Below are 15,863 nucleotides of genomic sequence, written 5' to 3'. Positions count from 1 at the left end.
CGCCCCCTGCAGACTCTGTCAATCAACCTGATCGTACTCAATCGGGTTGATTTCCGGCGATGTCTGTCTGCCTGCTCAGAGCAGGCGGACAGGTTATGGAGCAGCGGTCTAAAGACTCGCCAGAAACACGGACCGTCAAGCTCCTTTCGGAGCTTGATAGATAGGCCCCATAGTCTAAGGGCAAGGTAACATCTGTATGTTGAATAGTGTGAGTGCAATAAATAAATCCTTCTCATAACAATAGTGGAGGCACACAGTAAAATTAATGCTAGATATCTCTTGAGTGCTAAACCAATGGTGCAGTAAGCGTCTGGTGAACAAGCACTTGAGGTTTTCATGTAGTTCTGTGCAATATTATTAATAATAATAATGGGATTACTTTAGATCATAAAAAGCACTACATTATACAGCAATATTTTAGTTTGCAACACTCAACTAACTACTGCTAATATGAATGCAGTGAGTGTGTTAATATCAATCTCTGTGCTATTAATTAAAAGTATTGGTTGCTAATAAAAGTTGGCTGCGTTAAGTTGCTTTGGTTAAAATATTTAAGCATCCTATTGTAACACCAGCCTGTGCCTTATTCTTTGTGTGAGATTGTGCAAAAAAAACACCCTGCACTAACAATTGCACTACACTTTTAATCTAGCCTTAAATGTTTTGAATTTCATATACAATACAAAGCACACAACAGACTAAGGCCCAGATTTAACAAGCAGCGGATGCTGTTGTGTCCACTCGAGGTTTAAGATCCTTCTAAAACATAAAGTTAAGAAGCAGTGGTCATAAGACCGCTACTCCCTAACTTGTCAGCTACATTTTAGGTGGCGGACTGCAATCATCCAGATACAATACGATCAGGATCAATTGACACCCCCTGCTAGCTGCCGATTGGCCGCTAATATGCAGGTGGCGGCATTGCACAAGCATTTTATAAGAATTGCTTGTGCAATGATAAATGCTGACAGCATATGCTGTCTGCATTTAGCGATGTCGGGCGGACATGATTCGCTACAGCAAATCATGTCCGCCAACCATTTGATAAATTTGCCCCTAAAAATAAACTTGCATCAGTAGTTTTTTAAGTGTCCTTTATGTGATCTCCAGACACATCTGAGCAGATGAATCAAGGCAGTCTTCATATCTTTATTTCTAAGGCTGTACACCATGGGGTTGAGTGTTGGTGTTATTAAAGAATAAAACAATGATGTCTGTTTATCCTGGTCTAGGCTACTTTTGGACTTGGGTCTAACATATATAAACATAAGGGTACCATAATAAATGAGTACAGAAGAAAGATGAGACACACATGTAGAAAATGTTTTTTTCTTGCCAGTGGATGAGGGAATGCGTAGAATGTTCTGTAAGATAATTATATAGGAAATAATAATCATTGAAAAGGTCCCCAAAATGAGAACAATTGCTAGGAAAAAAATAAATATCTCAATATTATGGATGTCACTGCAGGAAAGTCGAATGACTGGTGAAATATCACAGAAAAAATGGTTAATAATATAAGAATGACAAAAAGGCAACCTGGAAATGAATATTACTGGAAACAAAATACTTAAAAGTCCACAAAGCCAACAGCCGAGGACCATAAATGTGCAGTCATCAGTTTGCATCATAACAAAATATCTCAATGGACGGCAAATGGCAACATATCGATCATAAGACATTACTGCAAGTAAAAAAGATTCAGTGGTCCCAATGGCAAAGAAAAAATACATCTGGGTTATGCAGCCAACAAAGGAGATGGTATTTTTCTGAGAGGCAATAATAGCCAGCATTTTGGGTAATGTTACTGTAGTAAAACAAATATCTACAATGGAGAGATTACAAATGAAGAAATACATGGGGGTTTTCAGATGAGAACTTATTCTGATCAATATGATAACGAGGATGTTTCCAAGCCAGTTGAAGATATAAACACTTAACAAAACAAAGAAAGAAGCAGTAGGCATGGAGATAAAAACAGAGAATCCAAGAAGTTGAAAGTCAATGCCAATGGTCTTATTTTGGAGGTGCATTGGAAATAGTTCTAATATTTCACTCAACTACTAGTGTAAACTGTCAGAAGTGGTGTTGCATACGTCAAAATAAGACTGTGACCATGATTTCCAATAACAAATCATTCATAAATAACCTTTCACCATTTGTTGTAAAATGCTTAGTATAGTGCATCTAAGGTACTAAAGAGGTAAGTTCAAGTACATTCTATGAAACAATATTGAAATCTCTGACATCAGGCCACGGAAAGCAAATAGAATCTGAAAAATGTTCTTCTTGACATATTTGCTCAGAAATACAAAACAATAGATCTGGTTTTATTTAGTTGGCATCACAATGTTACATTACCTGCTGGGGTATAGTAGCCTGATATTTAACTGTGACTGAGAAACATAATGAAATCTCCTATGGGTAAAATCTACTGAGATTAATTAGTTGATTCAGATAATCTATTTTTTAAATTTATTTTATGTGTTTAGATTTTGTTTATTGGACTTTTATTTTGTTCATTTTATGTAAAATAGCAGTTTATTATTATTATTATCATATTGTATTATCAGATTGTAGAACATAATTTTAGCACTTTTATTATGGATATTATTATTATTCATAAAATTTAATTTGTAGCCCTGTGCCATTGAGTACATAGATAACTTAATTATGTAAAAAATATTTTAAAAATTATTATATATTATTTTATATTTACTTACAAATCATGTCCATATGCTTCAAACCACTTACCTGTTCAAAAAGAAATGCAAAAGAATATGGGGTCGATTTATTAAAGGGACACCGAACCCACATTTTTTTCTTTTGTGATTCAGATAGAGCATGACATTTTAAGCAACTTTCTAATTTACTCCTATTATCAAATTTTCTTCATTCCCTTGGTATCTTTATTTGAAATGCAAGAATGTAAGTTTAGATGCCGGCCCATTTTTGGTGAACAACCTGGGTTGCCCTTGCTGATTGGCGGATAAATTCATCCACCAATCAAAAATTGCTGTCCAGAGTACTAAACCAAAAAAAAGCTTAGATGCCTTCTTTTTCAAATAAAGATAGCAAGATAACAAATACAATTTGATAATAGGCGTAAATTAGAAAGTTGTGTAAAATTGCATGCTCTATCTGAATCACAAAAGAAAAAAATTGGGTTCAGTGTCCCTTTAAGAAGGGTATACTGCTAATTCCGCACGAGCCTTCCGGCTTGCCAAAATTAGGAGTTAAGAAGCAGCGGTTGCGAGAGCGCTGCTACTTAACTCATCTGCCACCTCTGACTGAATTCATCCTGTTCAGATATAACCGGGATGATTGACACCCCCTGCTTGCGGCCAATTGTGCAATGATATATGCCGACAGCGTATGCTGTCGGCATTTATCAATGTCAGGCGGACATGATTCCCTACAGCGAATCATGTCCGCTCGCCATATAATAAATTGATCCCTTAGTATGATGTATTTTAAACATACAGTCTATTCCAGATCTTTTATTTTTTTTAAAAGATAGATAATCCTTTTCTTACCAATTCCCCAGTATTTCATAACCAACATGGTTATATTAATATACTTTTACCTCTGTAATTACCTTGTATCTAAGCCTCTGCAAACTGTCCCCTTAATTCAGTTCTTTTGACAGACTTGCATTTTAGCCAATCAGTGACCTCTCAAAAGTTACTCCATGGGCATGAGCAGAATGTTATCTATATGGCACACATGAACTAATGCTCTCTATCTGTGGAAAACTGTCAAATGCATTCAGATAAGAGGTGGCTTTCAAGGGCTTAGAAATTAGCATGTGAGTCTACCTAGTTTTAACATTTAACTAAGAAAACCAAGAAAACAAAGCAAATTTGATGTAAATTGGAACATTGTTTAAATTACATAACCTATCTGAATCATGAAATTTAAATTTTGACCAGACCCTTTAAGTGAAAAAAGATGTATTGCACTCTAATAGTAAACTCACTACAAGCGTAAATCAAGCAAGATCTGTATATTTGCTTTCAAATTGTGTAAATGTTTGCATAATTACTCTTAAATCACTTAAACGTATGTATCTTGCTATTTAATACAATTTGTTATAAAATATAAATAAATATAATTATCTGTGTAAAAAGGGGAAATTACTCCTTTTTAAGGCTTCACTATATATAATTGTTGGAAACTTTCTCATGATAATTAACAAAGACCCTCATACATTCAGGGCTCCTCATGACCTCTAGGAGTATGTAGAATGAGATACAGCACCACACACAACCTAATGCAAGTAGGGCTCACATAAGATAGCGGCTTTCTACATTTGACAATGAACCTTTGTGAGGATATCTTGTGTGATCAGCGCTCATTTTACAGGCTGAAAAACCTAAATGGTATGTGTCATACATATATAGCAATAACATTCACATATACCCAGAAATATAATGATCAGTTAAGCCAGAAGTTTGCAATTCATATAAAGAGCCTCTTGATCTTGGGCAGGCCTAAGTATCTATGATGAAGCACATGTACGCATGCGTGAAACGCGTCAGAAAACAGGGAACACCCTATTGTACCCTATAGCTCGGATCTAATAAACTAAAGGACTTGTACACTTTGGGACTCATCGATTTCTTCTTCCTCGCTACTAAGTATCATATAGGTGTAATTTATGGCTATTTGAACAATAGAACAATACTCTATAGGTAGAATCGCTTCTTGATGTTACGCTAGGAGTTGAGGGAAAGAAAATAAACCTCTGAAGGTGAGTACGAATTGTGTTTAGGGAAAGGTGCAGCATCTCGGAGAAGGTGGGCTGCTCTATGCTGCTGCTGATTCCCTCTTTGCCAGAGGCCAAACTTTTATAAAGATTAACTGTGGCTCCCTGATCAGGTCATATGGCTAAGGGAAACTTGTGCATGTTTATGGATACCTCTCATGTATTTGACTTCCCTCAAGGTGTGAAGTAATATCCTCTGATGTAGAATCTTAGGGGCCTTATTTTTGATTTCCAGTTGCTCCCATCCTCTCCTGCTCTTCAGGATGACCAGCCACTCTCACCAACTGGACAGGCCTTCTGTGCACACTCATGACCACCTTCACCCAATGCACTTTTTCCTTGTCATCTGCTAACACCTTTTGATCATGGCACTCATCATCATTCTGCTGGTTTAGCATTCTCGACTCTCTCTCTTTGCATACTTATCACTGCTCACAAGTAAAATGGCCCCTATCAGTGGGTGCTTCCTTTTATTGTGGGTTTATTGAGTTAACGGAGTCCATGAGTGTATGTTTCGATTATATAGTGTTCTTAATTAAAAAAAAGTTAATGTTAATTACTGATACATTGGTATTGATATCTGTAATTCATATCGATATCATATTGGTCAGCATCTTGTAGATATGGTTTTTAGGGGGTTTGCATTTAATTACAATGTATTTAATATTGTTTGAAATTTTCAGTGACCTGATCACCATCAAAAAGGACCATCAGCATTGTTGGCAATAGTACCATCTTGTTTTTCAGGTTTGAGCATGCACAGATTTGTGGCCGATAGCTTAAGTGCTCATCCGATGTATGTTATTGGTCGATCTGTGTGTGTTGAAAATGTATCAAGTGCCTTTGGCTGTTGAATTAAATTATTCTGGTTTGTTGTAGATATTTAGTTGATAACTCATGGTCAGGTGGAGAGTAATAACTGAAGTTGATGCTTTTTAAGCACAAGAAAGACTTATCCAATATCCAATCTGATGTTTTTTAAGTACAAATAAAGGTCCTATTGTTTGCATTGTGATTGTTCTGATGTTCGAAAATACATTTCTGGAGCTGATAAACATTTATCAAACACAACTAACAAGAATAGAATAAACCCTTATATTTTCAAACACCAGCTGTGAAGCAGCTCAGTATCGTTTGCATTGTGATCATTCTGATTTCGATAAATGCACATTGGGAGCTGAAAATTACTATTGACTAGATTTGAATTGACCCCTATACGTTCTAAAAGCTTGAACCACCTTACAGTAAAGATTTAAAGAATTCAGAGTAATGGTAACAATATGATAACAATATGGGAGGTGTGTTGTAGTGAGCAGTGTGGTACATCAATATGAGTTGAGGAGAGGTATAGCTCCTCTGCAAAGTAAATGGCACAGGATGAGTTTACCTATTTTATAATAATCATCAGGTGTAGAACCGTAAAAAATATCTCTTGACAAATTCTTACATAAGCTTTTGTTTTACAGAGTTTACATAATTTTGCATTAAATTGACCATTTTGCAAAAAAAAAATCAACAAGTGATAAGTGCAAAACGTGTTCTTTCAACATGTTTGCAACTATACATTAGTATTGGGCAGAACAGAAATTTACATATGTGTATGTTTTTAATCAGTAATTTGCAATACACAAGCCCCCTAGTGCCTAAAACAATTAATGTAATTTAAAGTTACAGAAAAACAAACTGATAAAAAATATTTTTTCTGCAATATAGTTCCAAATAAAAACAATGTTTACATTATCAGCTATCTATACAGATGTACATATCCAAACTACATCCTTATAGAAATAGATAGAAGTCTAGTTCCTTGTTTAGATCAATTGGTTGCATAGCATTTCATTTTTGAATCCTAAATGCTTCCTTCTTAAATATATAAATTCTTATATGTATATTTTAATTAATTTGATTTAAGAAAAATGTTTAATCAACACAAGAAATATATAAGCTGCCTCTAGTCTGAAAGCATTTTGGCAATTGTTCACCACTAGAGGGCGTTAGTTCATGTTTTTCATATAGATAACATTGAGCTCACGCACGTGAAGCTCCTAGGAGTGAGCACTGATGGCTAAAATGCAAGTCTGTAAAAAGAACTGAAATAAGGGGGCAGTTTGCAGAGGCATAGATACAAGGTAATTACAGAGGTAAAATGTGTATTATTATAACTGTGTTGGTTATGCAAAACTGTGGAATGGGTAATAAAGGGATTATCTATCTTTTTAAACAACAAAAATTCTGGTGTTGACTGTCCCTTTAAAGTGCAATAAATCAAATAATTTGTTAGAGCTAAAAATCTAAATTACAAAAGAACCAATTGTTACAAGTAATTAGAGTAGCCTAAAACAGGAATCCCTGCAAAATAATCTATCCAGCACACCAAAAAAAGAGAACGTATCTCAAAAATAGGTATGAGTCCCTTATAATCACAACTGCAGTAATCTTTGCAGAATAATTGTATCCAAAGTTTACGTGGAAGGGAACATTGTATCCAAGGTGTAAAAAGCTAAAGTCTTGACAATGAGGCCAGTGCTTAATAATCACAAGCTAGTGGATATAGCTCAAAGTGTATGGCAGGGAAATCCAGCACAAGTTCACCCCTCCCCACTATGTATGAAATAGAGTTTTAGGCAATATCAGTGGGGTCCGCCTAGAGATCAAGCTCACTGGACCTGTATATAGGGATAAGCCACTAACCGCCTCCAGCTGACAAATTAAACTAATATTATTTCTCCACTTCTCACCTTATTCGCCCAGTCCCGGGCCGTGAGCGGAACACTTCTCACCTTATTCGCCCAGTCCCGGGCCGTGAGCGGAACATTTCTCACCTTATTCGCCCAATCTCGGGCCATGAGTTGAACGAACAAGCTGATTAATTCTTTCACTCAGGTATAAAGTGGGGTTTTTTTATTTGAGAAAAGATTCTATCTCCAGAAGTGTGGGACAGCAATGAGGGCTAAGTTTGCCCCCTCCTATGCCAACTTGTTCTTAGGTTGGTGGGAGACGTCCCAAAATTTTGGTGATTGGAATCCATATAGGTCGTCTGTGGTCTTCTATCAGAGATTCATCAACAATCTTATATTTGTTTGAAATGGTACACAGGATGAGGCCATTGAGTTTCTAAGATACCTTAAATCTAATGAAGTGGGAATATGCTTCATAATGGAGTATAATAAAATAGAAATTAACTACCTGGATGTCACGCTAATAGGTGATAGTTTAACTAGTGGCAAAGTGAGTAAAACATATCGTAAATGAATGTCATAAATAATTTGCAATAGCAATCACCTTAAGCATGTCCGTTTAGGTATAGTTAAGGGATGTGAAGAAGGGAATGGTTGGCACTCCTGAATAAAATGTTAATCCTTTATTGACATATAAAACTGTAACAGTTTAACACATGGATCTTACATGTTTCAGTAATTTAGCCTTAGTCATAGAGGCTGATACATTCATTTGATTTATCACACAATTTAATACCAGAACCTGTACATCATTGGTTGAACCAGTCACATGATCACCAAGTGTACAACTCTTCTTAAGGTGGTACATTATAGTACATGATTAAACACAGCATTAAACACATTTGAAATCTTAACAGCCTTATATTATTATCTAAACAAAAGATGTTAATTTCTTCCTATACTTAACAATTAAATATAAACTGTGTACTCTCTTGTTAATTTCATCCTACACTTAACAATTAATTAAATACTGTGTACTCTCTTTAAACTTATGTTTTTCAATTTCATCACTTCACCAAAGTTGTGGAAACTTGTTATTCAACCATTAATTCCTAATGGAAACCCGCAAACTACTACCTTCACCAGTTAATCATTATTAAGGGATAAATGAACAAATATATAAATAGGACTAGGGTTAGAGCATACCAAAAGAAAAAAAGAAACTGCATTGTAATGAGATACAGGGTACATGGGCACGCTGTCCTGACATCATTCCCAAAAAATGATCAAACTCAGAATTAAAGCTCTTTAGAGTCCTAGGGGAGATTTATCATTGGTCTGTCCGACATGAAACGCTGTTGGCATTTATCATTGCACAAGCAGTTCTTATGAACTGCTTGTGCAATGCCGCCCCCTGCAGATTTGCGGCCATTCGGCTGCTAGCAGGGGGTGTCAATTAGCCCGATCATATGAGATCGTGTGAATTGATGTCCGCAGCCTCAGAGCAGGCGGACCAGTTAAGGAGCAGCGATCTTAAGACTGCTGCTTCATAACTGCTGTTTCTTGCGAGCCTGAGTATGACATTTAAACATGTCCTTACAACTAAGCAATGAACTGACATAACCTCTCATTTTAAGTCACCTAATACACAGTTTACTTTGTCTGTTGTAATCTGACTCCTCTGTACAGTTATATCTTACCCTGATTAGCTGTCCCTTTGCAACCCGTGCTAAACTGTATTACCAGAGATACTATAGGTTGCCCTGTACAGAGTGGTAGAACCTTACCACCTTGTTCTGGTGCTATAAGTGAGCCATCTAAATAAATGCTATGTGAGGAATGATGTTCCTTAGTAAAAAAAATACCAAAAGTATTTTGATTGATATAATTAAAAAATCCCTCCTTTTGGGAAAGATATTGACAAGGCCAAAAAGGAAGTTGATGCATTGGATATTATATTTGTTACAGAATATTCTGTTTAGTATGACCAGATTTGCTAAATAATCAAAAAAACATTTTGCTATTCTATCGGCTGATGATCAGCTGAGTCACATAGTAAAAAGTGTTTGTAGATTTACCTATAAGATGGGGCTTCACTTGGTAATATTTTATCTCCAAGTAAACTGAGAGATCTTAAAAAGGAAGTCAGTTCATGGCTTAGTTGTAAGGGCATTTACAAATGTCTTTTATAAAAGAAGAAGAGTGATGGCACTACTAAATATCGGTTAGGTGAGACTGGGCCTTAAATTGTCCCAAATTTGGCTTTATTTATAGTATAATTGGCCCAAAGGTGCTGTATATAAACAAACACTTTAACCACTACAACTAAAAGATAGTTGCAAAAAAAGTATACACGTATAGCACTCTATTCTCACATGTTAGTTAGATTAATGTAGGGTGGTGTACATCCACAAGAGAAAATGAAAAAATGTAACTTTATTAGATAATCTTAAAAAATTTGTGCTTTAAAATCAACTATATACAACCACTATCAATTGAAGTATATAGTGTATTTATATTGTCCTTTGCACAAATACTTCAGAACTTGAAAAAATAGTAACTGACTGAAGTAAATATAATTGTATATATACAAGGTCACCAAAGCTATTTAGTATACTTCTGTGTTCTGCTTTGCATTCTCCTTTGGAGTATTTGGACTATATGGTACAATCAGTATCAATATGGGTGATATAACATATGTGAGTTCCTCTTTAAAAGGTTGGCAAAAAGTACTCCCCCACCTAGTTGCTAGATACAAACACTGTTGATTGAGTATATAGCGTATTTGTATTGTCCTTTATACAAATTATTCAGAACTAGAAACAATGGCTAACATTACGAGTTTTGCGTTATGCATGAAAAAAGCCTCCTAATGCTGCTTTTTCCCTATCGCTGGTATTACGAGTTTCCATAACGCCACAAAAATATCCAGCTCCCCTCAAATCATTAACGTAAACCCAGACCCAGTAGTTAATCATATACCGCTAACAAAACCATCCACAAATCACTACAAAAACAATACACAAACTACACTTACACTCATACAAACACGACACACTATTTATTTTTAAGATTTTACATTTTCATGTCAAAATAGAACGGATCGAAGTTACGAGATCTCGGGTGTTAGGAAAACAACCCATTCAAATCCATTTTCCATTGACTTACATAGACAGATGGGAACATACATACACTCATATAGTTACATCTAACTACAAATATTATCACATACATACACTAATCCATACATACAAACAATATACAGCACATTGCCTACACAAAACATTTTCTTATTATGAAATTAACACGATTTAGCTACTTTTTCACACAAGAACATGACGTCACTCACTTTACGCTCAAAACAAGTATTGGATTTTAGTTCTCAACAAATTTTTCTCCTCCATTGACTTCTATGGGGAAGACATGCTCGTGCACGTGACAGGCAGATTTACCTAACACACGGAAAATGCGTAGACAAGAAATCTCGTAATACCAGTGTTACAATTGTTAAACTAACTTATTCTTTCTTGCGTTATTCCCGCTATGACAAATAGATCAAGAAATTACTATTTTCCTATGGAGTTATGGCTTTTACTTGTGTGAAATTTACTACAACATCAAATTGTTATATAAATTTACATTACATCAACTACAAATCACCATCACCAATACGAAATCTTTTTGAAAAATTACATCAGATTTAAACGGACAGAAAAAATAATTTTTACATTTCATTATTCACAAACAGTAGACAATTAGAAACACGTCTCATTTACCTCTATTATAGCATTTCATTTATTCAACTCATATGCTTGCATGAACAGCATATCTACATAGGTTTAACACATGATCATTAATGGATGCACATACATGACTTTTGTCATTCACTCAAAAATGTGCATTGATATTCTTGGGGGAAAACACATATAAACAATGAACACATTTACATCATACAACTACATTGGAAGGTTGCTTAACATTACATTCTCTCTATGAATCATGAAACATAAAATATGGATTTACTGTCCCTTTAACATCACAATTCACTCAGAATATACCATTAGGAATTACATACAATAAGAAATTAGCATTAGAACAGATTACAGCTGTCACTTTTTTGGAAGGAACAACAATGCTATACTGCTTTATATAAGTCAGCATATGTGGGAGAGAATCACAATACATATGTAAATGTACATAACACGCATCACACAACAGCAAAGCACACATTTATATTTTAATCATCACACAATAGCAATGTAGTAAAATACAACAACAGAATGAGGATTTGCAAACTAGACAGGCAGGTTGGTAATATGATGACAGTAGTAGTAGTATGGAGGTTATGTCAAACTCATTTTGACAGGTGGGCATGCCCCTTTTTCCTCCCCTAACCCCGCCCCTTTCCACTCCCACTTTTACACCCCTTTTTAATATCAATTTGATATAAAATTGATAAAAAAAAGGTGATTTTGATATAAATTTGATATTAAATTGATATTAAAAAGTGTTTTTTATACGAATTTGATATTAAATTGACTATCCCACTCCTGTCCTTACACAGTATGTCTCCAGTTGATGTATAAAGTTCATGCTGAGGACAGTTTCACTGAAGCTCCCAATTAGCCTTGCAATCCTGAACTTGCATTCTATAATTCTGTAATTCAGAATTTAATTCTGTAATTCAGAATTAAAGTCCTTAAGTATATATGAGTCCTGTTTCTTGTCTAGCTGGGTTGAGAATCCATTACTGATGAGACTTTGGGATCTTGCCGGGAGCCATTAGATATAAGTCCAGTCAGTTGTACTTTTGTCTCATAGGACTCTTTAATAGCAGAATCCCCTGTAGTTTGATCAGCTATGCATTGCTGGTTTAGGGTACCTAGACTGCCATCATTATCTTGGACATTGTCTTTGAGAACAGTCTGAGTTAAATTAAAGTTAGACCTTATCTCTTGAATTAGGGTATGATGATGACAATCCAGTGTATGTATCAAATTGCTCAGCATATTAGCAAAATGTATCTCCATATTGGATGATGCTGTAGGACCTTGTAGAATATGTGCCTGTGAGTTTAATAATGTAAAGTGTGATACCCACTTATTACCCCGGCAAACCGGGAGGGGGGGGTTAATCTAGGAGCCATAGAGCCAATGGCTCCTAGATTCTGCTGATACAGGTAAGGTAGTGTTTTTAATAGATCGGACCACTTACCGAGTGTTTATTGAATCCCTGGAGATAGGTCTGAGTGCAGTCCGGTATATCTGTGCAGAAATCAATGATCGACCTGTTCAGCAATGCTCCGTATTGCACAGAAAATATGAGTATGTAACAGGTGGCAACCACACTGCTTGAAGGCCCAACAGCATGAGTTCGATCTTCTCTCAAGCAATCCTTTTACCAGTGCTTCTGCCTCAGTTCGATGTGGGCTCTAGCAGGTGTGGGATAGATTTCAGGAGACCTGAAGCACCTTAGAACACTACATTCCCCGAAATAACTCTGCTTTTGCTCGGAGCTCCTCAAATATGCGTCTGCTCTCCTTCACGGTTAGCTCCACCCCCAATTGTTATTATTTTTGATAATTTGTTTATTATTTTGTGTAATGTTTTTTTTGTTTTGGGGTGGGCTTTTAGTTTTTAGAATAGCCTTTTTTATTTTGAATGGGCAGCAAAAGAGCTGAATGCCCTTTTAAGGGCAATGCCCATAGAAATGCCCTTTTCATGGCAATCGGTAGATTAGGTTTTACTTTATTTTTATTTTGTAGGTTTGGGGGGTGGGGGTTTGTATACTGTTAGGAGGTGTTTGTTTTTCTTTTGTATTAAAAGAGCTGATTTCTTTAGGGCAATGCCCTACAAAAGGCAATTTTAAGGGCCCTTGATAGTTTATTATAGATTACGGTTTTTTTATTTTGGGGAGGTTTTTTTTTTTTAAACAGGGTATTAGAATTGGAATACTTTTTATTATTTTGAGATAATTTCATTTTGTTATTTTTTTTTGTAATTTTTTTTGTAATGGTAGTTTTTTTTTATTTTTTGTAATGGTAGGTTTTAGTATAAGAGAGCTTAGGTTTTATTTCACAGGTAAGTTTGTATTTATTTTAAATAGGTAGTTAGTAAATAGTTAATAACTATTTACTAACTAGTATACCTATTTAAAATAAATGCAAACTTACCTGTGAAATAAAAATAAAACCTAAGCTAGCTACAACTCATGTCATTCATCCAGGTGGCGACTGCTATCAGGCACTCGTGGACATTCTTTTTGGCGGTGGTGGGATCTTGGGTGAGTGATATGATTAACTGGGTGTCGTCGGTGTAGGAGACGATGTTGAGGTTGTGGCGTCGGAAGATGGTGGCAAGAAGGGCCATGTAGATGTTGAAGAACATGGAGCTCAGTGAAGAGCCTTCTGGTACACCACAGTTGACTGATGTGGGTTTGGAGGAGAAGGGAGGGAGTCTGGCTTTCTGGGTCCTGCCTGTGAGGAAGGAGGTGATCCATTCCAGGGCTTTGCTGCGGATGCCAGCATCGTGTAGGTGGGTGTTGTGGTCGACAGTGTTGAAAGCTGCTGAGAGGTCTAGGAGGATGAGGGCGGCGGTTTCTCCTCGGTCGAGCATGGTGCAGATGTCATCTGTAGTGGCGAGGAGGGCGGTCTCGGTGCTGTGGTTGCTTCTGAAACCGGATTGGGAGTTGTCCAGGGTGTGGTTGGCCTCAATGTGGTCAATAAGTTGCAATTTGATGGACTTCTCTATGACTTTGGCCGGGAAGGGTGTAAGAGAGATGGGGTGGTAGTTATTTGGGTCCATGGTGTCTGCCGAGGGTTTCTTCATCAGGGGTTTCAGTTCCACATGCTTCTAGACATCCGGTAAGGTGCAGGTTTTGATGGAGCAGTTGATGGTGCAGCGGAGTTCAGGGGCGATGGTGTTGCTTGCTTTGTTGAATATGTGATGGGGACATGGGTCCGAGGGTGCACTGGAGTGGATGGATTTCATGATTCTGAGAGTGTCCTCTGTGGTGAGGGGGCTCCAGATAGTATGTGTGTGGTGTAGGGGGGTGAATTTGGGAGGGGTGTCATTGGATGTAGGGGAGAGGGTGATGGAGGTTGAGTTATGAGGTGTGAAACTGTCATAGATGTCGAGGATCTTGCGGTGGAAGTGTGCAGCAAGGGTATTGCAGAAGTCCTGGGAGGGTGGGATGTTGATGATGTCTCTTTTGCGCTTAGATAATTCCTTGATGACTGAGAACAACTCCTTGCTGTTGTGTGCGTTAGAGTTGATTCTGTCTTGGATGGCAGTTTTTTGGGCGTTTTTTATGAGGTGGTGGTGGGTGGTGATTGCTTCCTTAAGGGTAGCTTTTTCCAGAAGGGTCTTGCTGGATCTCCAGGTTCTTTCCAATCGTCTGCAGTGGCGTTTGGAGTCCTGGAGGGCCAGAGTAAACCAGCTGGCCTAACTGATTGTTTTAAAACTGCTTTTATTGACGGCTGTGTACAGTCTTCAAAAATATGCAGGAAAATGTGACATGGTGCCTAGACAAACTCACATAAATGACAAATTGCTAACATGTTTTGGCCCTTCTGGCCGTAATCTTAGCTGATATGTCCATCCTTAATTCACCTTTTAAACCCCTGTGCTATTAGTGATTGGTTTAAAACTTAATCACATGTGTTTGTCTGTATGGCTCCAAATTAACTATTTCGTGTTCAACACAAATATGCCAGCTTTTTCTTCTACAATACCTGTTGATTAACATTCACACTTGTCTATTCTATAATATCACTCATATTCTGTTTGAGTCTAAACTTAGTTCATTATAATGTAACTAGTCCTAAAGCCCGTTCACACGGGCCGTGTTGTGTTATATGTAATTCTCTGTCATTCTCTCTCATTCTCTCTCTCTCTCATTCTCTCTCTCTCTCATTCTCTCTCTCTCTCATTCTCTCTCTCTCTCTCTCTCTCTCTCTCTCGTGTTTCACCCCTGCGCGTGCGATCAGCTGTGCTGCCCGGTCCTCTCTCTCCTGTGTTTCACCCCTGCGCGTGCGATCAGCTGTGCTGCCCGGTCCTCTCTCTCCTGTGTTTCACCCCTGCGCGTGCGATCAGCTGTGCTGCCCGGTCCTCTCTCTCCTGTGTTTCACCCCTGCGCGTGCGATCAGCTGTGCTGCCCGGTCCTCTCTCTCTCCTGTGTTTCACCCCTGCGCGTGCGATCAGCTGTGCTGCCCGGTCCTCTCTCTCTCCTGTGTTTCACCCCTGCGCGTGCGATCAGCTGTGCTGCCCGGTCCTCTCTCTCTCCTGTGTTTCACCCCTGCGCGTGCGATCAGCTGTGCTGCCCGGTCCTCTCTCTCTCCTGTGTTTCACCCCTGCGCGTGCGATCAGCTGTGCTGCCCGGTCCTCTCTCTCTCCTGTGTTTCACCCCTGCACGTGCGA

The 15,863-nt window shown here is 37.5% G+C and overlaps 1 protein-coding gene across 1 annotated transcript; it reads right to left on the bottom strand.

The window, feature by feature from the left end:
- Positions 1 to 1,073: 1,073 nt before the first annotated feature.
- Positions 1,074 to 1,967, bottom strand: LOC128647075 (olfactory receptor 6M1-like). Its single transcript, XM_053699891.1, has one exon. It carries the CDS (start codon positions 1,965 to 1,967, stop codon positions 1,074 to 1,076), a length of 894 nt encoding a protein of 297 aa, XP_053555866.1.
- Between the last annotated feature and the right edge of the window lie 13,896 nt (positions 1,968 to 15,863).

This window comes from Bombina bombina, chromosome 2 (assembly GCF_027579735.1).
Source record: "Bombina bombina isolate aBomBom1 chromosome 2, aBomBom1.pri, whole genome shotgun sequence".
In the NCBI taxonomy this organism is placed as follows: domain Eukaryota; kingdom Metazoa; phylum Chordata; class Amphibia; order Anura; family Bombinatoridae; genus Bombina; species Bombina bombina.
This window is presented reverse-complemented; position numbering and strand designations above follow the sequence as displayed.

Excerpts from the sequence above, each read along its gene's own strand:
- LOC128647075 (XM_053699891.1), bottom strand. The coding sequence starts at position 1,967 with ATGCCTACTGCTTCTTTCTTTGTTTTGTTAAGTGTTTATATCTTCAAC.